This window comes from Trypanosoma cruzi, genomic scaffold, assembly GCF_000209065.1.
Source record: "Trypanosoma cruzi strain CL Brener 1047053517089 genomic scaffold, whole genome shotgun sequence".
Taxonomy (NCBI): Eukaryota; Euglenozoa; class Kinetoplastea; order Trypanosomatida; family Trypanosomatidae; genus Trypanosoma; species Trypanosoma cruzi.
Genome location: NW_001849567.1, coordinates 259950 through 281825, shown reverse-complemented (window position 1 = coordinate 281825; position 21876 = coordinate 259950). Strand labels below are relative to the sequence as shown.

The window sequence follows — 21876 nt, the reverse complement described above, 5'->3', positions numbered from 1 at the left end:
TTATTTTCCTTCAGCGCGAGCGGGACCTGTTGCCGCGCCAGCAAGTCCTGCACCTTACCGTTGTAGAGTTCAACGAAGGAGACATACATGGAGAACTGTTTGTTGGGAGATGCCTCCTTAATTTCGGCAATGCGCTCAAAGACGTGGGCAAAACAACGCGGTGTAATTCCCTGCAACTCGGCATCTCCGATTTTTCCGCTCATGGTGTGCGTTTTGCCAGACCCGGACTGTCCATATGCGAAGACGGTGGCATTGTAGCCCTCCAGAACGGAGTCCACCAGGGGCCTAATAAACTGCGTGAAGATGTCACGTTGACTGAACGTGTTGTTGATGACTGCATCAAAGGTCCACCGGTCAGGCTCACCCACGAGACTCTTCACGGTCACCGTGTGCTCGGTGAGGTCCACGTCCACGCAGGACTTGTAGCCCTGTAACTCCTCCTTCTCATTTAACGGGCGACAACGGACAAGAACTTTGATGTTTTCTGCAGCTTTGCTCGTTTTCTTTCCCATGCTTCCTGGGCGTGTATCGCCGTGACCGGACGGAGAAAATGAACAAGAGTGCTGTATGTATGTATGTATATATATATATATACTTGTATGTGTGTTCCTTGATGCCACCCAGCAGCCGCTGAATCCCCGCTTAACCAGAACTAGCACTAAACTTCATTCGGCGCAAAAAAAAAAAAAAAAAAAAAAGAAAAAAAGAGAATAAAAAAAGAGGAAAAAAGCGTCCCATACCAAAATCTTCACCGCCCTTCTCCCACCCATAAAAACACAGAGCAAGAGAGAGAGTGTGTGTATTTATGTATGTATGTATTTACGTGTGAGTGGGTGAGACTCATCAGACCAACTTCCGCAACAATACGCATGACAAAACATAAGCCTTTTGGTAATTGAAGCTCGGAAACAAATTTTTCTTAGTTTTTTTTTTTTTTTCCTTTTTTTGTTTAGTTTGTTAGTTAGAAACGGTATTTAAAATTGTCCTATTCGCAGGAGGAGCGGCCCTGCAGCGACGGTGGGAGTCTCCGTGGCCATAAATCTCCCTTCCCGCCTCCACGCGCACTCACATGTTCTTTTTCAGAGGCAGAAATAAGGCGGCCCATCACCGCCGATTCAACTCCCGCTCCAAGTGCTGCATTGCCGCGACAATGTCAGCCGAGACGACCGGCTCTACCGATAGAATGTGCTTCCCATGCAGTTGGTGCTCGTCCAGCTGCAAAATCGCCCGCACCGCCTCCTCCACCTTCTGGTACGTCACTTCAAAAACTCTCTCGTTTTCTTCCGCGGTAGAAGTCGTGAAATTGGCCGCGGAACCGCCACTCGTGGGGCCATCCGTCGTCTCCCCTTCACATGCTTCTTTCTCCTCCTGCTGCTTTTGCTGCGAGCGGTAACGGGAGACATGCGGCCTCGCTTTCGTCGCTACCGGTGCAACAGGCATTCGCCGCACCACACACGAGACGACACTTCCGACGCAAGAAAACAAATCACGAACTTCGGAGGCCCCAAAGTTTACAGGCACCCCGCGAACAAGGACTTTTTGGCTGCTGACGCGCGTAGCCCCGGTGCTGTCCTTAAAGGGAAACGCTCCAGTGTTACGCAGCAGCGTCGCAAGAGACTTCGTGGAGTGTCCTGTCGGGACTGTACCACTGCCAGTGCCACTCCCTCCTCCACATTCTTCTTCTGCTGCCGCTGCTACCCGAGACACAGCCTCCTCCACCAGGCTCTGCTGTTGTTGTTGGTCCTTCTGCAATTTCTGGGCGTGCAACTGAACATTGTTCAGGACCAGATTTTCCAAGGTGAGCTGTTCGATGCGGGCCTGCAACGCCTCCAGACGGGTGCTGAGGGCGGAGATCTGTGCTCCCATCCCCGCAACAGCGGAGTTCCCCATGGAAGAGGCGGAAGAGGGAAAAGAAGGTGACGTGTATGAAGGGGTTGTCATTAGTTTGGGGTTCGTGCTGACACCCAAGGCATTGGACTTCGCCTCCTCTGCTTGGGACGCAATGCCGCTAGAGGACTTCGTATTCTTCGGGGAGGATGCGTGACTAAGCACGAGTTTCTCCATCTGCCGCACCAGAGCCTCCACGTTACGATGCTGCAAGACAACATCGGAGGCCACACGCGTCGTCTCGGCAATTTTTTGCTGCATTTGCACCGTCTCTTCTTCCACTGCAACTACACGCCTTTCGAGCACGACCTGCTGTCGCTGCAGCATAGCGAAGGCTGTTGCCTGCTGCCGAATAACGTCATTGTCATGTGCGACCTTTTCACTGATCTTTGCTAACTGATCCTGGAGCCGAAGTGCCAAATCCACATCCCTCCCTCCGTCGGACGTCTGCTTCTGTTCCTCCACCGTCGCCGACCGACCGTTGAAGAAGGCAGCGGCCGATGATGACGACGACGATGAGGAGGAGGAGGAGAACGGTGGCGAAAGAGGACTGCAAAGGAGAACAGCGCGACGCATTGCCATTTTCACCGTTGGTGCAGCAAAAAATAAACAACAACAGGTCCTCGAAAAAAGCTGGAAGGAAGACATCACTGCCACCTACAGCCAGAGAAAAATAAAGAAATAAAGAAAGACAAGTGACATGAACAACACACACAAAAAAAAAAACAAAAGCAACAAATCAGCAGATGATTCACAAAACAGGAACTCATCACCCCCTCCTCCCCACTCGCAATTTATTCCTTCCCCCTTTGTAATTTAAGCGCACATGACACGTGTGTGGTTGCAGTGTTATTCCGTTTATTCATTTTTTCATTTCTTCCATCACTTTTTCCTCTTCTTCTTCCTCCACCCTTGCCACACACATATACACCTTTATTTCCTTTCCTTCTTTTCCTCCCCTCGTTTCGCATATTGTTGAAAAGGGGTTTCCGTCGGCCTATCAAATTCCATCCCGTCGCTCTTCGCGTTGGGAATTCTCAATGCGGCGAAGTTTACCGTCAAAGAAGCGATGACGACCGGTACGGCCCAACCGCACCCCGCCGCAGCGACGAAGAAGTTCATCGTCCTTTAGTCGTGTAATGTCCACGTGGATTTCGTCATCGCTGCTGCTCCCGTCGTCACTGGAAGAGCCACCACGATCACAACGATCATCATTACCGTCGCTAATTCTGCCGCTATTGCAGCTCCCTGTGCTGTGCTGCCGTCCCCTCTTTTCCCTCTTCACTTCTTTGGGGCTTTTCACCTCCGCCTCGACATCGATTGACACCGCCGCCCCTGTCTGCCTCTTCTTCCTTCTTCTTCCCTGTCCTTGACATGTCCGCGTACACGGCGTCCAGTTCCACGGAGAACGTTGAGGCCTGCGGCGCTTGTGTGGCATCCGCGGCGTGTCCGAGGCCTGTGGTGGTGTGTGGGTCGCGGCGCACCACCTTTACGTACGTTGACACGCCCTGCGCGTTCTTGCCAAGTCCCATGCCTTCCTTCCAGCCGTGACGCTCCAGCATCCTTTTCGCTATAGACGACATTTTCCTCCCCCTCCTCCCCTCTACTGCAGGAATGGAGGAAGCGAGGCAGCAGACACACACACACACACACAGAAAAGGACAGGCAAGAAAAGAAAAGAAAAGAAGCATAAATGGTGTGAAGGGAGGCGGACGGTACATTTGCATACCCAACAACACATTCAGCCGCACGGGCGCATCCTGACCCGTCGCCGGTGCGACAGGCCCCATCCACCCCCTACGTGCATTCATTCATTCATACTCATTCATTTCTGATTCATTCATTTATTCCTCGCCGTCCTGGAACATTTTTTTTTGATTTTTTGTTTGCACAAAGTATAAAAATCCAGCTCGCAGGGAGAGTTTTTTCTTTTTTCTTTTCTTTTGTCTGTTTGTCTGTTTGTTTGTGCTAGCGGGAGAAGAGGGGTTACCCTTGCGTGGCATCGCTCACATTCGCCCTGTCTCTCTCTCTCTCTCTTTTTTTTTTTTTTTTTTTTTCTGCGGCACGCAAAACCACTTCTCTCACACACACACACAAAAAAAAAAAGCAGAAGAATAAACAATGGAAAAAGAAACATACAAAAAAAAAAACAAAAAACAAGAAAACAAAAGAATTTAAGTCAACATCTCCTTTTTTTTTTTTTCTTTCTTTCTTTTTTTTTCCCCCTTTTTTTTAAATTTTTTTTTTTATTTTGTTTCCTTCTCTCTTTCGTCTCTGGTCCCTCTCCATCCCCCCGCTCTTTTTTTTTTTTTTTTTTTTTTTTTTGCATCCAACACTACCGGCCGCCCTTTTCCCAATCCTCCCTCTTTCTCCCTCTCTTTATGGCTCTCCATGTGGCGGCAGCGCCGTGTGTGTGTGTGTGTGCGGTCAGGGCCCGAACGCAATGAGAGGCGGAGGGCGTTGAGAGGAGGACCGAAAAAACAAAAAAGAAAAGAAAAGATAAGAAAAAAAAAAAAAAAAAAAAAAGAAAAAACATCGCTGAAAACAAATCCACACACACGGACACGGAAACACACACACAAGTGTGTATGTGTGGATACATGTATGCGCAGGCATGTCTGTACAACAGGGCGGTATTCCCCCCAATCAAAATAACAATAACGATGGAGATTGCAGAAAAAAAAAAAAAAAAAAAAAAAAAACAACAACGGCGGTGTGAGACAAACAGCAACATAAAGCAAAATATGACAGAAACACAAACACAAACACAAACAACAAGAAAAAAAAAAGAAAAAGCAGAAAGAGACATAAAAACAAACAAACAAAAGCCTAAGAGAATAAGTCTACAAACACAATTTTTTTTTTTTTCTTCTTCCGTCTCCTCCGCAAATGCCATGGCAGTTCAGCCTATACATGCACATATTTACATATATATATATATGCGCACGTATATAAGTTTTTGGAGGAGGAAGTTGGGGGAGGAAGTTTTATAAACCTCCCTCCATCCTCCATCTTCCCATTTTATTTCTTTCTTCTTCCCTTCTTCCTCTTCTGCCACACACACACACCCTCTCCCTCTCCCTCTTTGTGTGTTTGATACATGCATTGCATATGTATGGAAAAAGAACAACAAAAGATATACGGGTACATGTGGAAGCGGGGTGGTGGTGGGAACAGACATCGTGCCAAAATAAAAGCGGGTAAATATGACATCACACAACCGTGGCAGTGGTGGGGCGGCAAAACACAAAACACAAAACAAATGCCCCTCTCCACACATACATACATACATGCACACATAAGAACACCATTTCCGCATGGACAATGGCCGTAACTAAAATAAAGATGAGATCAGTGAAGGCGGAGGTCACAGTGAACAGTGGAACCACAAGGAGCAAAACATCAAAACAAAACAAAAAAGAAAGAAAAAAGAAGAAAAAGAGAAAATATCCATGACATTGGCGTCTCTCTCTCTCTGTGTGTGTGTGTGTGTGTGTGTGTTCATTGATACCCCTCCCCCACACACAGAGAGAAATACATACATACATACAGACAGAGGTAGATGCTCAATAATACTACCAATTATTAATATTATTATTAATAACTATAATTTTTTTGATTCTTTTTTTCTTCTTCTCCTCCTCCTCCTCTGTCCATGTACGCTCCGGTAATCTCACATCAATCCACACCGTTCAGTTCCCCTCCTCCCCCCCTGCCGCACCGCATCCCCGTTACTTACGTACATTGCCGTTCCATCCATCCATTGCATCTCTCTCCCAAGCTAAAGTTACACAAATACTACAAATATATATATATATAAACGTATATAAACGTATATAAAGAATAATCCCGAAAAACGGGTTAATAATAATAACAATAATAACAATAATAATAAAAAGAAGGCACGAACCCACACACACACAACAGATACATATATATTTATATGAAACATGCACTTGCCTGCAAAAAAGACGAAGCAAAACAGGTGGAAATAAAAAAAAAAAAAAAGTACAGTGGAATGAGGCGGATAAAAAAGAAATAAAAGAAAGGAAGAAAGGGTACACACACAAAAAAAAAAAAAAAAAAGACCCATAAAGCAACAAAAAGAAAAGAAGAGAAGAAAAGTGCAATAAAAAGAAGGGCCCACATCGGAAATGGTGACCAATCGCTGCTAGTTGGTTGTAACCCTCTCCCCCTCTCCCTTTTCTCTGTCGGTGCGTGTGTACAGCCAGGAGAGTACGTCCTCATGTCTCACCTAAGACTCATTCTGTTCTCTCTCGCTCTCTCGCTATCCGTGTCATCCGTTTTTTCCCCTCCTTCTCTCCCCCTCTTCCGCACCTCTCACCCACCAAAATTCTTTTTTTTTTTTTTTTTTGTTTTTCTCCTTTTTTTCCTCTTATATATTATATGTATGTATATATGTATGTTTGTATTCTTTTTTTTTTCTTTTTTTTTCTTCATTTTTGGATTCTTTTATTATTATTATTATTATTCTTCACACACAAACACACAAAAAAAGCCAAAATAAATAAATAAATAAATAAATAAAAATACAGAAAAAAAACAAAAAAACAAAAGGAGAAAAAACAAAAACGGGATACAGACACACACACACAAAAAAAAAAAAAAAAAAAAAAATGCGGTGTATTATGTTGGCTTCCATAGATAGCTCTCTTTTTTTTTTTTCTTTTTCTTTTTTTTTTCCCTTCTGTTCTCCTCTGGTGGTGGTAGTGGTGGCGGGTTTACTTTGCCAACGCGCTTGTTCCAACCGTTGTACGTGACATGGAGCTGCTCACCTCACCCGTCTCACCCGCGGAGCACTCAGAGAAGGCGGAGCTAGCCGAACGGAGCACCTTCTTCGTGCTTGTCACAACACGGCGGTGGGCCATGAGCGTGCGGCTTCCACTCTTTGGGTGCTGCGGCCGCGGGCGAAAGACGTCTCCTCCACCCACGCGTTTGCTCAACGACGGCGTGGTCAAATTTGCCTGCGGATGTACTGTTGTTCCCACGCCAGCGGGGCTGAAACTCTCTGTAGCACCATGGCTGCCACGTGCATTGCCGTTGTTGTTAATGATGGTGGCGGTGGTGGTGGCGTTTGTGTTGCCGCTGGCGCTGTTGCTGCTGTGGAGACCGTTCGAAAAGTTTGGCGGGGTGCCGCGCCACAGCGGTTGTGTCGTCAGCCGCGGGCTAGAGCTGTTCATTGTGCTGAAGTAACCGGTGTACGGGTGGTGTGGACGCGCCACATCCGCCCCCGGCGGCGGCAAACCCTCCCTACCGTTTTTGAGGGACAGCACAACCTCCTTGTCGATGGTCAGTCGCCCATCGCCCCCACCACTTGTCATCCCCGTCGTAAGGGCTGCTGCCGATCGCTGCAGTTCGTCAGCAAATTGCAGAATCAACTGGCGCCCGTATTCATCCGTCAAGTTTTCCGGCTGCGGCTCGTCGGGGGTGGAGATGAAGCGGAGGATTACCTGCGCCACTTCCTGCACCATGCGACGTGCCGTCTGCGAGTTGCTCATCGTGGAGGCGAGACCGTGCGTCGCGGTGGCGATCGACGAGAACATGGCCGCTGAAAGCGTCACGGGTGGTGAGGGTGAAAGACCCACCGTGGCCGCATTCCCGCCAAGACCGCCCATGAAGGAGCCCGGTACGTTGGCACAGTCGTTTTGCAACTGAATGTCAAACATGTCTAGTCCCTCGGAAAGATTACCTGCCGCCTTTGCAGTGCTCTGCTGCAACGACGGCGAATGCCGCGTGCCACTGCTCTGCTGCGGGTTCATTTGCCCGTCCATATTTTCTCCCCGCGTTTTATATTTAATAATAATAATAATAATAATAATAATAAATCGAATTTCTCCTCTTTTCTCCCTTCTATCTCCTTTTTTCACCTCCAAGCCTCCTTTAAATAACGGAGGCGTTGATTTACTCCCTTGCGCTTTTCTTTCCTTCTTGCTCTCGTCAACTGTTCCCTCCTCTTTTTTTTTTTGTTGCCGCCTGCTTAAATGTGTATATAAATATACACGCCTTTTCTGCCTCTCTCTCTCTCTATTTTTCTCTCCTTCTCAGGCTGAAGTTACGTCCACACACACTTACTGAGAACAGTACGGCCGCAGCAACGAAGGTGTGGAAATGAACTGAAGAGAGGATAAGTATGAGTCAAACACAAAACACGGCCGCCCCCCCCAAAAAAGGCAAAACAACAACAACAAGAAAAATATTCTTACGCCGTGTCGACCCGCTGTCTCTCTCAGTCTCTTTTTCTCTCGTTCCGTGTGCGTATATGTACCTGCAGGGGCTGGGCACAATGAACGGGGGTCCAATTCGTGCTCACAACACGGCGGTGGGCCAATGCGGTTCACTCTTTGGATGCTGCGGCCGCGGGCGAAAGATCTCCTCCACCCACGCGTTTGCTCAACGACGGCGCGGTCAAATTTGCCTGCGGATGTACTGTTGTTCCCACGCCAGCGGGGCTGAAACTCTCTGTACACCATGGCTGCCACGTGCATTGCAGTTAAAAAAAAAAAGAGAAAGAGGTCGCTAAAAGGCAAAACGACGACGACAAGTGAAGGAGGAAAAAAAGGAAAGAAAAAAAGGTTGAGAAATGGGCAATGTGGCAGTAATGCGTCCGCACTTTTCCCACCACTTTTCCTCCCTTCTGTTCTCCTTTCTTTCTTATTTTTTCCCCCTTCAAAGTGGTCCGGTTCTCCCCCCCTTCTCGCAACTCAGTTGGGCACCGCCTGGAAGGGGCTGTTTGTGTGTGTGTGTGTGTGTCGGATTGCTGCCACGGACTGCAAATAACCGCCTAAAACTGACGGACCTCCTGTTGTGTATTCGCGGGCCTGCTGCAAAAATAAACTTCGCGCCCCTACTCCCAGTCGGCTCTAACAATACACACACACACACACAGAGGCAGACAGACGCACTCGCTCCTAATATAATATGTATGTATGTATATATGTGTATATATTCTTGTTTAACTTCTATTCTTCGTCGTCGGTGTTTAAAAATACAAGTGTGCCTTTGGAATTCCGCTGTTTTTTTTTTTTTTTGTCTGTGTATGTGTGAGTGAGTTGCTTAAAAATGTTTTTATTTTTTTTCCTTTTCTTTTCAAATTTTCTTCTCTTCTTTTTTTGTTTCTCCGCTTTGAATTCCCTTTACTTTTTTATTTCTTTTTCTCCTTCCGCTTTCTTCTCGTTCTTTTCTGCCCAATAAATTTTTCCTTTTTTTTTTTTTTCCGCTTGTTTGTTTGTTTGTTTGTTTTCCTTCCCTTTTTTTCCTTTCTCCCTTTTTTTTTTTTCCCGGCGAGGAGGAGGAGGAATGGTGGTGGTGGCAGAATGTACACAAAGAAATATTAGACGTGTAGAATTTATCTGCAAGAGTGGCGTTACCTAAAATGTGGCAGGGTGCAGAGGAAAAACAAAGAAAACAAAAACAACAACGGATTGAGAAGGAGATGTGTTACAACAGAGGCAAATAACCATAGCAGACAAACACAGACACACACAGGAGGCAAAAAAAAAAAAAAAAGCAAAAAAAAAAAAAAAAAAAAAAAAAACGAGGAGAGACACAGCCAATGAAGCCATTCTTCCTTTTGGTATTCTCGCCCACTCCACATTCCAGTACCAGATACACTTATATATATATATATATATATATGCTGCAGGATCGTAAAAAGAGACGCCAGAGATAAAAGATACCAATCAGGCAAAAATAGGCAACAAGCAACAAAGCAAAAAGAAATCGCACAAAATAATGTATGCCCTTTGCTTCATTACACATCCTACCAGTCTCGACAAAACCAAACACTTATACACAGACACACACAAACAAAAAGGGGTTTATTCCTTATCTTCACTACTGGCGTCAACAGATAACCTGACAGCTGCAGCCATCAAAGCTGCCAAACGCCACCAACAGTTCTCTCGCCAATCCTCTCGTTATTCTCGTCATTTTTTTAGCTCTTGCTCTCCTTCCGTAAATTGTGGACTGCCGGCCGTGTCTTCCGTTACGACAAGATCTTCGGCAGCAAAGTCCCAGGCGCTCGGCGCCAATGCTGCTGATGTGGCGACGGTTCTTGCTACAGGGCGCTCGTGTGCGTGCGGCGGCGGGCGCCATTCCCCCCCCGCGGAGGGCCGTTGCAAAGGGGCTGGCGGCAGCACAAGCGCCTCCAACACCGATGCCGTGCTCCTAGCCAAAAGCCAAACACCCCGCTGCCGCAGCTCGTCCGGCGTGAGCCGCAACAAGGCACAGGAACCAGCAGACCACTCGTTGCTGTTCGATGTCAGGAAGCCGTGCGTTTCTCGCAGCACCTCTAGCCACAGGGGATGGTGCACCACACGTTCCTGCTCCCTCGCAGTTCGTTCCCTGTTTTTCTCCGTGGTGAAGTGTGCACCACGGCTGACGCGGACGTCAATGAAGTCAATAAAACCCTTCCCCTTGGAGCACTTGTCCAGTGCGAGAAACTTCGTTGCCCGCGGAACGCCGGCGGCAGCGGCATCATTTTCCACGTCATGGTGCGGAATGGTGGCCTCAAACTGACAGTGGAGGTGTGCCGCCAGCCAGTACCGAGGCTTGACAGCGCGAAGCAACGTCATCGTATGCGGGTTTCCCAGCACACCGTGCCGAATGTCTTCTTCAAAGAAAGGCTTGTAGCGCAGCAGCTGCGTCTCATCCCCGTACTTTGTGATCCCCGCTGGCCAGTCATGGGAGAGAAACAGATCAATGTGTGGAAATTCCCCAGCGCATCGCGAGGGTGACGCGCCAGGCCCTGCCATGGATGCAGTCACCGAAGAACTCGCTGGCTGCCGCATGCGTTCCAACGCCTGCGAGAACGCCCTGAGCTTCTCCACTTCAATGCGCCTTACGTGATAGGCGGAGCGCTTCGCCGCCTCCGACGCATGGAATGGACGGCCCGGATACGGCCGCGCGTAGTCGTGTCCCTTGAAGATGCCGCTCAATCCAGCGACAGTAACACAATCATCCACAATCACAGCACCGGAGTGTCCTATATAGTAGATGTTCGGCGCGAGAAATCCACCGTAGCACTCTGTCGCCAGCCAGTCAGAACCCTCGTGGTTGCCACCCACAAAAAGTGTGAGATACGGCGCATGCTTCTCGCGCCGGTGGTACGCCAAAAAGTCGCCCAGCACACAGTACTTTTGTGGCACTGCCATGCTGCGCAGATCCACCTCATCGCGGACCGCTTGAAAGTCTCCACAACACAAAAGAAATTCGATTCGGCGCCCTGTAGCCTTTTCATGCGCTGCGCAAGCGGCATAAATGCGGTCCAGCTCTCCATGGCAGCACCCCTGCACGGCAACGTGAATGGTCTCCGCGGCCGTACCAGAGTCGCTGCTGCCGGTATTATTTTTCACCGTATTCGTCGTTACACCCCCCTTAACGTGAAAAAAATGGTGCACGAGACTCATCTTGTAGACAACAAACCTACAACCCTTACCACCGGAGAGACGGTAGTAAAATACAAAAAAAAAAGAAAAAAAGAAGAGTAATGTGGACAGACAACGCCGCACATCGGTACCCACGGCAGCAAAAGCAGAAAAACTGCAAAAACAACAACAACAAAGCACATGGAAACAACATAAAACATCTTTCGTTTATTATTACCTAAATTAGTGCACGCACCAAACACACAACTATCCTATATGTACGCGAGCACAAGGCATTTCGCTCACCTCAGTAAAAACTGTGTGACAACTCAAAGCGGCTCATTTGTTTTGATGGCTCCCGGCAATCCACGGCCCCATTTCTATAAATCACGTCTCATAATCTGTTTGAAACCGTAAATGCTCAGTCTGTGAGTGCCCGAGCCACATTTTGTCTCAAGCTTCAAATAAACAACAAATGACACTATAATATCCTTTCTAGGAGGTGCATGATTCAAATGCCATAAGGCAATGTTTTATAAGAGGGGAAGGGGGAAAACCGTCCACTGCACCCGCGTCTTCTACCTGAGGCAAAAAGCTCCCCGACAGCATTACCCATTCTGGTAATGACTTCTCAAATGATGGAAGAGGCAATCGGCCGCAGTTTTTTTGATTATCGTCGCTGTTGCAGCACCACAATTTGTGAAGAAAGCGTCCTTAAAAAGAATCTCTCACCGCCATTTCACACACACACACACAAAAAAAAAAAACAGTGCAGGGTCGTCCACATTGTACGTTTAAAAAGCAAAAGAAAAAAAGATGCAATCGTTTAATAATGAAGCCAAAAAAAGGAAACATAGAAAAGAAAGTCTTCATGCGGGTTCCCATAAAGATGTTTCCCCCGACTTATTGCTCCTCACTTACATTTCTTGGCTTCTGTAACACCACCTTTGACGGAACAAGCTTCTCGATCGGGCCGTCCACAACAAGCGACAGCTCCATCAGGTGGGCAAGAAGAGCGTGCCACGCCGGATACCTTGAGAGAAGTTGTACGTTTCCCATAATGATAAGTCCCCGCTTTGCACGAGTTATGGAAACGTTGAGCCGCCTCCAGTCAACCACAAAACCTATCCCTTGGCGATGGTTGCTACGGACGCATGAGAGAATAATGAACTCCTTTTCTCGGCCCTGAAAAGCATCGACAGACGAAACCTCAACGCGTTCATAAGCCGTCCTCGGCAGAGGACCGCAACGCACAAGATAATTCATCACGTACCGGCACTGACCTCCGTACGGAGTAATGACTCCGATATCATCCGGCTTCACTTTGCCATCCCGTATGAGTTTTGTGATAATGCGTTCAGTTAGCGCAGCCTCGGCTCGATTCAGGTAGGAGCTGCCGTTCGCACTTAGCTCCTCAGACCCCGTCGTGTTGTAAAAAAAAATTGGTCTCGTGGGATCTGGCCACGGAAACACCCGCGATGCATCGCGCTGTTCTTCTGTTAGACCATTTTGCAGGGTGCCCTCGTAGAATTGGTCGGATGGGAACAGGGACAAAGCCGGGTGCATGCGGTACTGCACATCAAGTCTCACTGCTCGGTGGCCTGTCATCAGCAGTCGTTCAAACAAACTACGACGAAGTCCGGCCCTTTCCGCAGGAAGTGAAAAAACAAGAGGGCGTAGCTGGCAATGATCACCCACCAAAAATACTTGCTTCGCGCCACGCACCAGAGGTACAAGTGTTTCCGGCTCGGTCCCTTGTGTTGCTTCGTCGATCAGAACGTACTGGAAGCGCATTTTCCCCAGCCGCCTATCCGCGGCTCCAATGCAGGTGCAGCAGATCACATCCGCACCACCAAGGAGCGCTTCTTCAATATCCCTTACAGAATCATTATATATTTTTTGCTCCTGCTCATCCAACACTTCACCCGCCAACTTCAGTTCAAGAAGCTGCCTCAATCGCCTGTTGCCACTGCTCGAAGCAATAAACTCCTCCACCTGACTGTCCAAGCCGAGGTGTTTGACAGAGCTAGGCACCAATTCACGGTAGTGAGCATGCAGGCGTACCGTTTTCAAGCCGGCTGCCGATATCCTCTCGGCCAGTTGGTCAACGGCAACATTGCTTGGGGCGCAAACAAGAATTTGGGACCGAATCCGAAGATTTACCTCAAGAACAATAGCAACGCTGGTCGATGTCTTGCCTGTGCCGGGCGGACCTTGAATGAGCGTCAGTGGGTTTCTCAATGCTGTTCGCACAGCAGTATCCTGAGAGGAGTTCAGGTTTGATAGTCGCCCCCTCGGGAGATTAATATCCACCTCAGAAAAGCGCTTCGCCGCCTCCTCTGCCCGGCCAAGAATCGTAAAGTAAAGGTATGCAGAAAGCGAGGACCAATCCGTCATCATCAGATTCAAAGCATGGCACTTCCGCTGGTCGCTGGTGGAGTCATACTCGAGGCGGAAGCTCACTGTGGATGCGGCAAGAATCTCATTCAACGCCCTTCTCGCTCGTTCTATTTCATAAGTCTTCACCTCAAAAATAACTTCCTCTTCGCCAAGCTGCGACTTCCCAATTTCGACGACAACGCCGTTCAACAACCGCGAACTCCCCTTGACCCATATAGAAGCATGATCACCGCAACGGAGACCCACATCAGAAGGTGGCAACTGTTTCAGCAGAAAAAGGTGCTTCCCTCCAAATTCTTTTTGTAGTTTGCAAGAAATATCTTCAAAAAGCAACTCTTTTCGTTCTTTTGCAGCGATGGAGTCCATTTCGATTAGCGTTGAGAACACCGTCACATATTCAACGGCATTCTCAAATCGAAGCGGGACAGCTGGGGCTTTCTCCACGTTATCCAGAACCTGCTGCCCCTCGCTGTTCCAAAACAATTCGAGCGTTGTGATGTCGTGCAAGGTAAGTTTTTTGCAAGGGGCGCTTGGTACCCTGCAAATCCAAGGAAGCACCTGGCGTTCCTCGATCACAGGAAGCCATGTGGTGGCATCCCAGTTTAGGTCACGCAGTGCCTTGGAGTGAAGGCACGGCTCTCGACAAACCAGAACGACAACTGACTCCTCCTTGGATGGCATAAACCCCAGCGAAAAGATGTTGGTCGAACGACAAATGTAGCATTCCAGTGCGGAGTCACCAAGAGGATTTTCCGCGTGCAGCTGTACTGCACGGTGCTTGCTCTTCACAAGGTGCAATACGATGTGTGAACCGCTGGTACCATGTCCACCGTTACAAAACCACTTTTTGCAGGAGATACACATGACAAGAGAATGTGGGTCGGCCTCACCACAGTATGCGCAGCCCACTTCAGCTAGTTTAGGCCCGTTATTCTCTGACACGTTTGGGTCATTAATCTCGTCATTGGTCTTAATGCAGCGGCTGTCGACGGATGGGTCTTCAGTAACGACTAACTGACTCATATGGCTTGCTGCCGAAAAAAAAAGAAAAGGTGGGAGAATAGTGCACAATATTGGCCATACAATTCGAACTAATGCAAACCACACAATAGGAACAATGCTATCTGAAGGGTCTAAGGATACAAAAGTCCCTTTCCAAAAAGGAGCAGAAATACACAAATACAAACAAAATCACAGCGCGATGCACCGCCCTTCTTTCCTAACGGTGCACATTAATGACCCCTTTCTATGCCATTTTTTTCACTTCTCTTACACGCACATCAGGGAAGCGCTCTTCTCCAATTTTCCCCTTCGAAAACATCAACTCGGAGATGGGTCGTGCTTCCTCTAAAATATCAGTTTTACCCGCCGAATGGAATCCACTGAGTCTTCTTGCACTTCGATGCGCGGCCATCAATTGCCACCAGCCATTTCACCTCGAGCTCCACCACAAACTAGTTTTCCAGAAAAAAATGAACGGTAAAGGGAAATCAATCACCGGTTTAGTGCAAAGCTGGCATTCAAGACACACACGACGGATGCATCATATGTAAACAATATTTGCTGACAAACAAATGCTCGCAGCAAAAAAAAGGATGCAGGCATAAAAGAAAAAAAATAATAGGAGAGGCGACCCGGCTCTTCTTTCAAAGGTGTACACAAGTCATTAACTGCATACATCTGTGGGAAAAAAGTAATCGCCCCCGTTTCATTACCTCATTATGTAAATATATCGTATGACCGCCTGCCAAACGGCCCACCAGGCAAAAGCATATATAAAATTTATCTTCCTGCTCCCTCTGAACCCTATAATACACGAAGTTTTGCGCAACAACGTCAAATAATGTCCCAAACAAACAAAAATCAACAACAAAAAAAAAAAAAAAAAAGAAATAAAAAAGATAGGACACAGTCAGCGACTCTTTGCGTGATGATATTCCTCTTCAAGTTGCTTTAGTAACGCCGGAAAGTGCTCACTCTCGTAATCGTCGGGGCAACCTGCTGTCAGCCAGCGAATCCTCCCTTCGTGGTCAATAAGCATTACATGTGGAGACAGATAGTTACGCAGACCCAACACAGAATAGAAAGGCTGAAGCAACTTACAACCGACAAATGTGGTTGATGCCGTTATTAGCCCATTGACTTGGGCATCAGTTGCCGCGTGTTCCAAAGAAAAAGGAGGAGGAACAAGTGATTGGGCAAAACGGCGTACATACAGCCGGTGTACCCAACGATATTTGTAAACGTCCATGCTACGCAGTGAAACAACATCAAATGGCATGCTGTGCCTTCTCAAAGTGACTGAATCTTCTTTGGAACGATAACGGAGCCCTCCTGTGTTTTGCTCGCATGTCGAATGGACGTGACCCTCGCCCTTGGCATCGGCCGTCGGAAGGCACTTTAGCAGATATGGACAAATTGTCTTATACGCCAAACGACGCCACTCCAAATCTGCTTGTGCCCCGAGTTTCTGTCCTAATTGGGTATAAATTACAACGGCAGGTCGCCGGAAGGTTGAAGAAGAAAAGGAAGTCATCTGTGCAAGGTCTTGTTCAGAAAAGTAACGCGCTTTTGGCGCAAAGTTCGCGGTGGCATCTTCTTTTGCCCGGCAAAAAAAAGCACGGGGTGAAGTTGGCCTCATAAGATCAGCTACCATTTGCTCAGTTTCTCTTGTGTAGCTACAGAACTGACACATATTGGCCGCCTGCATGAATGGAAAAGCCGGCGACAACTGAAACGGCCCACCACCATGAGCCGAGACACTTTTTTTCCGGCTGAGCACAGAAGGACCACGCATAAGCTTGCTGCTTTGTATGATTTTAAGTTCGTTCAGCGCATGCTCGTTAAAGTATCGTAACATGCGCTCCAGTTCGTTATCCACAGCAAATTCAATACCGTAACGAAAGTATTTGAAAACGAGAAACACATCGCGCGAAAGGATTGGCTTGTCCAAGTCCATTCCAACATCTCTGAAGACAAGCATGCGCCTTCGCTCGCTCAAAACCTTTTCCTCACTTCCACGTTTTTGCAGTTTTAAGAACCCACTGCTTCTTGGAGGAGTGAGTACTGCAGAATTTTCTAGCTCCGATAGCTTCTGAAGAAATCGGTTACCCGCTGTGGATACTCGAGCACCACCATCCAAATGATTTGTGCCGTTGGAGTCACCACTGGATGTATAGGCATCATCCATTCGACCTGTCTTGCCAGCATGGCAAGTAGGTGAAAATGAAACTTCGTCACGAGATACTTTGTTCGTCACAAGCTTTTTTTCGCGCTGTAGACCTCGCAAAACCGTTGATGGGCTTGCTGTTATATCATCTGGGGTGGGCCGCTCAGCATGGCTCTCATTTAGCTTCTGGGTGCTCAGGTCGTTATCAACTCCATGTTTTTTTGATTCAAAACACCGCTGCAGGAGGCAAGTATCAAGTGTTCGTTCGACGCAGAAAACACACCTTTTTCCAGTGGCGCCAACATTAAAAAAACGCCTAAGCGACATTTACCTTTTGCATTCTGCTCCGACCCAAGAGAAATACGCCCCATACCCACAAAAAAGAAGAGAAAAATCAAAACAAATCAGCGAATTACACAGTAAAAAAGAGTATTATATATATATATAATACTTAAAGGGGAAAAAGTCACAAATTGGGAAAATTCAAAGGTTTTTGCGTTCATAAAAAAAAAAAAAAAATGAAAAGGAACGCAGAAACAACTCAAAATACGCAGCTGAACGGGCACAACACAACTTCACAGCATTTTTATTTTAGAAAAAGTAAGCAAAAAAAAAATTATAAAAAATATGCACATGAAATAAAATAATAAATAAAAGCCCCAAACAGATTGATCAAAATGGGTAAAAAGCAATAATAAAAAAAAAAAATAAATAAATAATGATAAAAACAAAATCAGAGGTATACATCCTCAATATGGGGGTGTATATTGTCCCTGTATTTGTGGCAGATACCCTTGAGGGTACACACCGCCGGAGCCGGGGAAATTATCATAATTTTTGTTATTTCCCTGCCAAGCGTTCTCATAAATCGACGTCCCATTACTTATTGGAGCCTTTGCACCGTACTTTTTGCCCGTTGAAGGGATATTTTCATAGGCCAATATTAAATCCTTCGGCTTGTCCAAGATTTTCTCAAAGTACGAGACGGTAGAGCCCCATAACATCTTACATCTGGTTGAGAGAGTCATTATGATGATAAACTTTGCCCAAGAGAAGAACAAAAACAACAACAACAACAAAAATGGAATCCAATGAAAAACTGTGATTAGAAAATAAAGGTATACAGCAAAGCAATGCAGTTTCAAAAAAAAAAACAAAAAAAAAAAAACAAAACAGGAATAAAAAAAAAATAACAAAAAACACAAGTAAAGGGCCCCAGTCATAACGCCAAAGCCAAGATTACGCTGCGCCACCCAATTCCCAAAGCAACAAAACCCAACACTTCTCTCGCCAATCCTCTCGTTATTCTCGTCATTTTTTTGGCTCTTGCTCTCCTTCCGTAAATTGTGGACTGCCGGCCGTGTCTTCCGTTACGGCAAGATCTTCGGCAGCAAAGTCCCAGGCGCTCGGCGCCAATGCTGCTGATGTGGCGACGGTTTTTGCTACGGGGCGCTCGTCTGCGTGCGGCGGCGGACGCCATTCCCCCCCCGCGGAGGGCCGTTGCAAAGGGGCTGGCGGCAGCACAAGCGCCTCCAACACCGATGCCGTGCCCCTAGCCAAAAGCCAAACACCCCGCTGCCGCAGCTCGTCCGGCGTGAGCCGCAACAAGGCACAGAAACCAGCAGACCACTCGTTGTGGTTCGATGTCGGGAAGCCGTGCGTTTCTCGTGGTGCGGCCTTGCTTGTGGCTTTTTTTGTCCTCTTTTGCGGTTTTTTTTGTGTCTCTGTGAGGTTTCGCGTTTCTTTAGTAGTGAGTTTTGCGGGGCGGTGAGGTGAGTGCTTTCAGAGCTTATTAATGTATATAGTGGGTTTGTGCTCTGTGGGCGTGGGAGGGGATGCATCGCCTCTGCTTCTTATATTTTATGAATATGATTTTTGTATTCTCACTATTCCCTGAACTTTCCCCACTCCAATGCGTGCTGTGATTAGAGTGATTTAGATGACGCTTATTACTAATATTATTTTCTTATTATATATATATATTGAGATATGTCTTCTATATGTACAAGGATTATTTGATTTTACTTCAGCATTAGGAGCATTTGAAGCAATGATCGTGGGAGGGCTGGCTGCCCTAATTAATGTGTATGTATCCTGATAAAAGGAGTGCTCCTCCTTACGACACTTTTCTATCGTATGAATTCTTGGAAGAACACGACTTCAGGGGAGCAGGGAGGCGATGGCGGCTGGATAACTCTTATTTTTATTTTGCCTTCCCACCCACCCTCCTTTGATTCCCACCATGCGGCGGCGTCCCTTTGGTTGGAAGAACCCCAAAGTCTGCCACTTCGTAAGAAATAAATAAATAAATAAATAAATAAATAACTAAATAAATATATACATATATATACATCCCATCCGAATAGAGTGAGCGGGCCGCGACAGTGGCTAACGGATGATATATAAATATACACTTCCTAGCTTTTACACTTGGAGGATATGGTGAATCCACTCTTGTTCCATTCATCCCCTTCTTATTCCTATCTGGTTTGTTTTCTATTATAGATAACTTGAGGATGCGGCCAGTGGCCCAGAAGATTATTTTCTCATGAATTTTCCGAAGAGTACGACTTAAGGAACCGGGGAACCAACAACGGTGGGATGAAATTATTTATTTTGGTTTTACCATCCGACCCACCTTTTTCAATTCTTATCCTCGCGGCGGTGTCCATTTGGTTGGAGGACCCCAAAGCCTGCCACTTCGTAGGGAATGATTTTTCTAATCCCAACAGAGTGCGGAGTGCCACGAGGGTGGCCGTCCGAATATATAAATATATGCCTGGAGAAAACAGTGAGGCGAATTGACTTCATCTCCGTTTACCTCCTCTCCCTATCTTGTTTGTCTTCTTTAGTTAATTTTAGGATCAGGCCAGCAGCCCGGGCGAATACTCGAATTGAGAAAACCACCGCGTCGTCCACTCTGGCACCACCACTATTTTACGCCCCCGACACGACATGCATTTTCTCAATGAATAATCAATGGATTCCCTGTTCCGCCGCCAAACAGATGGCGCAGAGCTGTAATTGGAAGAGCGGGAGAACGGCGTGGATGCGCGTTCTGGAGGGCCTCAGTCCGCATCGGTGTACCGAAAAAGGACGCGTTTTCTTTGCCTCTGTCGGTTGACAGGCGGGGGAACAGGCCTTCCTGCCCTATGGAGCGGCTTCCCAGGGAGCATTGCACGATTGGCCACGCCCCGCTTCTTTGTGTTGAATTTCCCGACGCGCGCAGTGGTGGGTTTCACAAGGAAAGTGGGATTCCCCGATTTTGTGGTCCCTGCATGCAGAGCATGACTCTCTCTTTGCACAGCGTCTCTCTAAATACCGGTCGCTTATTTGTGTGCCTCGTCATTGCGGAGAAAATAGCCTTGCTTGAGACCGCACGATACAGCACGGTTTTAGCCCCGACATTGCACGAGCCAGTCAACTCCCACAGTGGAAAGAGACGCATCTTTTTCTTTTGAGCTTTTAAAACTTTTTGAGCTGCTTTTCTGAATTACGCAGCAAGTGGTCGAGACGTAAAGAAGTCTTTCTTTTTGGTGATATTGCTTCAGCCTCCACTTTGGGGCGGAAAGGCTCTTTTCCCAGGCATAGCTTCACCTGAAGAGGAACCGAAAAGATTTGCTCAGCAGCGAGGGCCCGTGGATGCTTCCCAGGATGCTCTCTCCCACGCACAAATACCCCTTGAACAAATTTTTGGCTTTGTTTTTTTGCTGGTTTTATTATTTGATCATTTTCTGGCCTGTGGATTATTGCCTTTTTACTTTTCCTCTTTTCTTCTCTTTCAGTGCAGTTGTTTTACAGCACGCGACTCTCTGGGATGGTTTCCTATGATGTTTTGCCGCAGCCCTTCCAACGAGGGAGATGGGCTCCTCTGCACACCCACTCAATGGGAACGGACGCTCTTTTTTTTCTGCGTGGCTGTTGTGCAGAGACACCGATGGAAGTCGGAGGGAAATGAGTTAAGACCCGTTGTTGCGGCGACAGCACTTCGTCCAGGTGTTTTGTTTGGCATTTTTATCTTCTCGGAATGCCCCGGAAAGAAACGATTCGCATGGATTTTTGTTGAAGATGCAAAGCTGCGGCAAACGTAGCTGCAATTTTCATTGGACCGGGCTTCAGATTTCTACTGAAAGAACAGGCGCACAATGCTGCCATCAGACGGTGCTTGCTGCTGCAGCGAAGATAATGTTTTTTTGTTTTTATGATCTGTGTTATTCTGGGTGCCGTCACGGACTTAATGAAACGTTTGACGTCTACTAACGACGCGTTCTCTTTAATTACTGATGTTGACTACGCCCCATGAAATCAGAAAAACAATAATAACAATGATATTTGATAAACTTGACGCCAAAAAAAAAGATGTGGGTCATTAGCGGCAAATGAGTCTAAAAGACGTAAAATACCGTTCTCTCACATTTCTAACCACACACTTCATGCATCATTGGATACCGTTGCCCTTAAAAAAGGAGGTTTGCTCAACAACCAGAGCGATTGAGTTGTCTCTTATTTTGTATTTGAGGCTGACACCGTTATCAAATCCCACCTTAAAGCCTTTGAAAAGCCACACGCATGCGTTTTCACGCAACTTGGCGATAACTCCATTGCCATATAATCTGCCCCGTAGAATCTAAGCCAACAATTCCCACAAAGAAAAAGAAAAGCAACCGGCTCAACCTGGCACCCGATGAGAAAGACAGTCTTGGCGCCTACGGGCTGGGCCAGGCCAAAGGAAGCGATGCTCCAGAGGAAGAATGAAATATTTCCACGATAAAGTTGGAAGCTGCCGGAGAAATGCTGCAGGTTCGCGTTGTAATCGTCAACGTAATGTCCGGCACACTGGAGTATGGGCATGGCACGCTTACTGGACCTCTGGTTTCAACAATGATTGCGGGAGAAGGCCTTTTAGAAGAGATTGAGGAAGCATTTGTTGCTGGATTTGAAGCTGGAATGAACGTCCTTATGGAAGAAGCTACGATGATCTTCTCTCAAGGCGGGAACACCTTTTTCTTTGTGGCCCAAACCGACTCCGCACAA

General features: G+C 47.1%; 8 protein-coding genes across 8 annotated transcripts, besides 60 other annotated features; 1 reads left to right on the top strand and 7 right to left on the bottom strand.

The window, feature by feature from the left end:
* Positions 1–512, bottom strand: Tc00.1047053511317.79 (OSM3-like kinesin, putative; the record flags this gene model as incomplete). The annotated part of the gene is made up of 1 exon (XM_805386.1): positions 1–512. A coding segment is annotated over one exon (512 nt), but the record flags the coding sequence as incomplete, so codon positions are not given.
* Positions 1–3047: a sequence feature (areas merged during assembly that could not be assigned to a particular haplotype. This can correspond to areas where the two haplotypes were merged or to regions with more than two copies in the genome that were merged during assembly.).
* Positions 565–607: a microsatellite.
* Positions 677–729: a microsatellite.
* Positions 795–828: a microsatellite.
* Positions 914–951: a sequence feature (A-rich).
* Tc00.1047053511317.70 (hypothetical protein, conserved) lies at positions 1105–2535 on the bottom strand (the record flags this gene model as incomplete). The annotated part of the gene is made up of 1 exon (XM_805385.1): positions 1105–2535. The coding sequence occupies one exon, from the start codon at positions 2533–2535 to the stop codon at positions 1105–1107; it is 1431 nt and encodes a 476-aa protein (XP_810478.1).
* Positions 2557–2625: a sequence feature (T-rich).
* Positions 3048–3073: a sequence feature (areas merged during assembly that could not be assigned to a particular haplotype. This can correspond to areas where the two haplotypes were merged or to regions with more than two copies in the genome that were merged during assembly.).
* Positions 3074–5886: a sequence feature (areas merged during assembly that could not be assigned to a particular haplotype. This can correspond to areas where the two haplotypes were merged or to regions with more than two copies in the genome that were merged during assembly.).
* Tc00.1047053511317.60 (hypothetical protein, conserved) lies at positions 3123–3698 on the bottom strand (the record flags this gene model as incomplete). The annotated part of the gene is made up of 1 exon (XM_805384.1): positions 3123–3698. The coding sequence occupies one exon, from the start codon at positions 3696–3698 to the stop codon at positions 3123–3125; it is 576 nt and encodes a 191-aa protein (XP_810477.1).
* Positions 3541–3574: a microsatellite.
* Positions 3692–3737: a microsatellite.
* Positions 3830–3854: a microsatellite.
* Positions 3924–3944: a microsatellite.
* Positions 3983–4060: a sequence feature (T-rich).
* Positions 4078–4156: a sequence feature (A-rich).
* Positions 4187–4212: a microsatellite.
* Positions 4363–4420: a microsatellite.
* Positions 4564–4589: a microsatellite.
* Positions 4635–4714: a sequence feature (T-rich).
* Positions 4796–4841: a microsatellite.
* Positions 5161–5188: a microsatellite.
* Positions 5364–5388: a microsatellite.
* Positions 5468–5504: a sequence feature (AT_rich).
* Positions 5687–5726: a microsatellite.
* Positions 5750–5782: a microsatellite.
* Positions 5852–6026: a sequence feature (T-rich).
* Positions 5887–5955: a sequence feature (haploid, non-Esmeraldo-like haplotype).
* Positions 5956–7892: a sequence feature (haploid, Esmeraldo-like haplotype).
* Positions 6242–6293: a sequence feature (A-rich).
* Positions 6294–6320: a microsatellite.
* Positions 6321–6352: a sequence feature (A-rich).
* Positions 6361–6380: a microsatellite.
* Positions 6389–6409: a sequence feature (T-rich).
* Positions 6410–6436: a microsatellite.
* Positions 6437–6481: a sequence feature (T-rich).
* Positions 6503–6525: a microsatellite.
* Positions 6562–6590: a microsatellite.
* Positions 6630–7679, bottom strand: Tc00.1047053511317.50 (hypothetical protein, conserved; the record flags this gene model as incomplete). The annotated part of the gene is made up of 1 exon (XM_805383.1): positions 6630–7679. One exon carries the CDS (start codon positions 7677–7679, stop codon positions 6630–6632), a length of 1050 nt encoding a protein of 349 aa, XP_810476.1.
* Positions 7703–7732: a microsatellite.
* Positions 7893–8948: a sequence feature (areas merged during assembly that could not be assigned to a particular haplotype. This can correspond to areas where the two haplotypes were merged or to regions with more than two copies in the genome that were merged during assembly.).
* Positions 7914–7951: a sequence feature (GA-rich).
* Positions 8826–8852: a microsatellite.
* Positions 8949–11244: a sequence feature (areas merged during assembly that could not be assigned to a particular haplotype. This can correspond to areas where the two haplotypes were merged or to regions with more than two copies in the genome that were merged during assembly.).
* Positions 8972–9025: a sequence feature (A-rich).
* Positions 9101–9184: a sequence feature (A-rich).
* Positions 9399–9442: a microsatellite.
* Positions 9521–9543: a microsatellite.
* Positions 9834–11315, bottom strand: Tc00.1047053511317.40 (hypothetical protein, conserved; the record flags this gene model as incomplete). The annotated part of the gene is made up of 1 exon (XM_805382.1): positions 9834–11315. One exon carries the CDS (start codon positions 11313–11315, stop codon positions 9834–9836), a length of 1482 nt encoding a protein of 493 aa, XP_810475.1.
* Positions 11245–11357: a sequence feature (areas merged during assembly that could not be assigned to a particular haplotype. This can correspond to areas where the two haplotypes were merged or to regions with more than two copies in the genome that were merged during assembly.).
* Positions 11358–17361: a sequence feature (areas merged during assembly that could not be assigned to a particular haplotype. This can correspond to areas where the two haplotypes were merged or to regions with more than two copies in the genome that were merged during assembly.).
* On the bottom strand, positions 12177–14696 carry Tc00.1047053511317.30 (regulator of nonsense transcripts 1, putative; the record flags this gene model as incomplete). Its single annotated transcript, XM_805381.1, has 1 exon — positions 12177–14696. The coding sequence occupies one exon, from the start codon at positions 14694–14696 to the stop codon at positions 12177–12179; it is 2520 nt and encodes an 839-aa protein (XP_810474.1).
* Positions 15545–15573: a microsatellite.
* Tc00.1047053511317.20 (hypothetical protein, conserved) lies at positions 15586–17169 on the bottom strand (the record flags this gene model as incomplete). The annotated part of the gene is made up of 1 exon (XM_805380.1): positions 15586–17169. One exon carries the CDS (start codon positions 17167–17169, stop codon positions 15586–15588), a length of 1584 nt encoding a protein of 527 aa, XP_810473.1.
* Positions 17362–17949: a sequence feature (areas merged during assembly that could not be assigned to a particular haplotype. This can correspond to areas where the two haplotypes were merged or to regions with more than two copies in the genome that were merged during assembly.).
* Positions 17449–17575: a sequence feature (T-rich).
* Positions 17950–18582: a sequence feature (areas merged during assembly that could not be assigned to a particular haplotype. This can correspond to areas where the two haplotypes were merged or to regions with more than two copies in the genome that were merged during assembly.).
* Positions 17986–18042: a microsatellite.
* Positions 18583–18682: a sequence feature (areas merged during assembly that could not be assigned to a particular haplotype. This can correspond to areas where the two haplotypes were merged or to regions with more than two copies in the genome that were merged during assembly.).
* Positions 18683–19079: a sequence feature (areas merged during assembly that could not be assigned to a particular haplotype. This can correspond to areas where the two haplotypes were merged or to regions with more than two copies in the genome that were merged during assembly.).
* Positions 18796–18826: a sequence feature (AT_rich).
* Positions 18877–19385: a mobile genetic element.
* Positions 19080–19551: a sequence feature (areas merged during assembly that could not be assigned to a particular haplotype. This can correspond to areas where the two haplotypes were merged or to regions with more than two copies in the genome that were merged during assembly.).
* Positions 19138–19190: a microsatellite.
* Positions 19384–19723: a mobile genetic element.
* Positions 19552–21876: a sequence feature (heterozygous, Esmeraldo-like haplotype).
* On the top strand, positions 21634–21876 carry Tc00.1047053511317.10 (hypothetical protein, conserved; the record flags this gene model as incomplete). The annotated part of the gene is made up of 1 exon (XM_805387.1): positions 21634–21876. A coding segment is annotated over one exon (243 nt), but the record flags the coding sequence as incomplete, so codon positions are not given.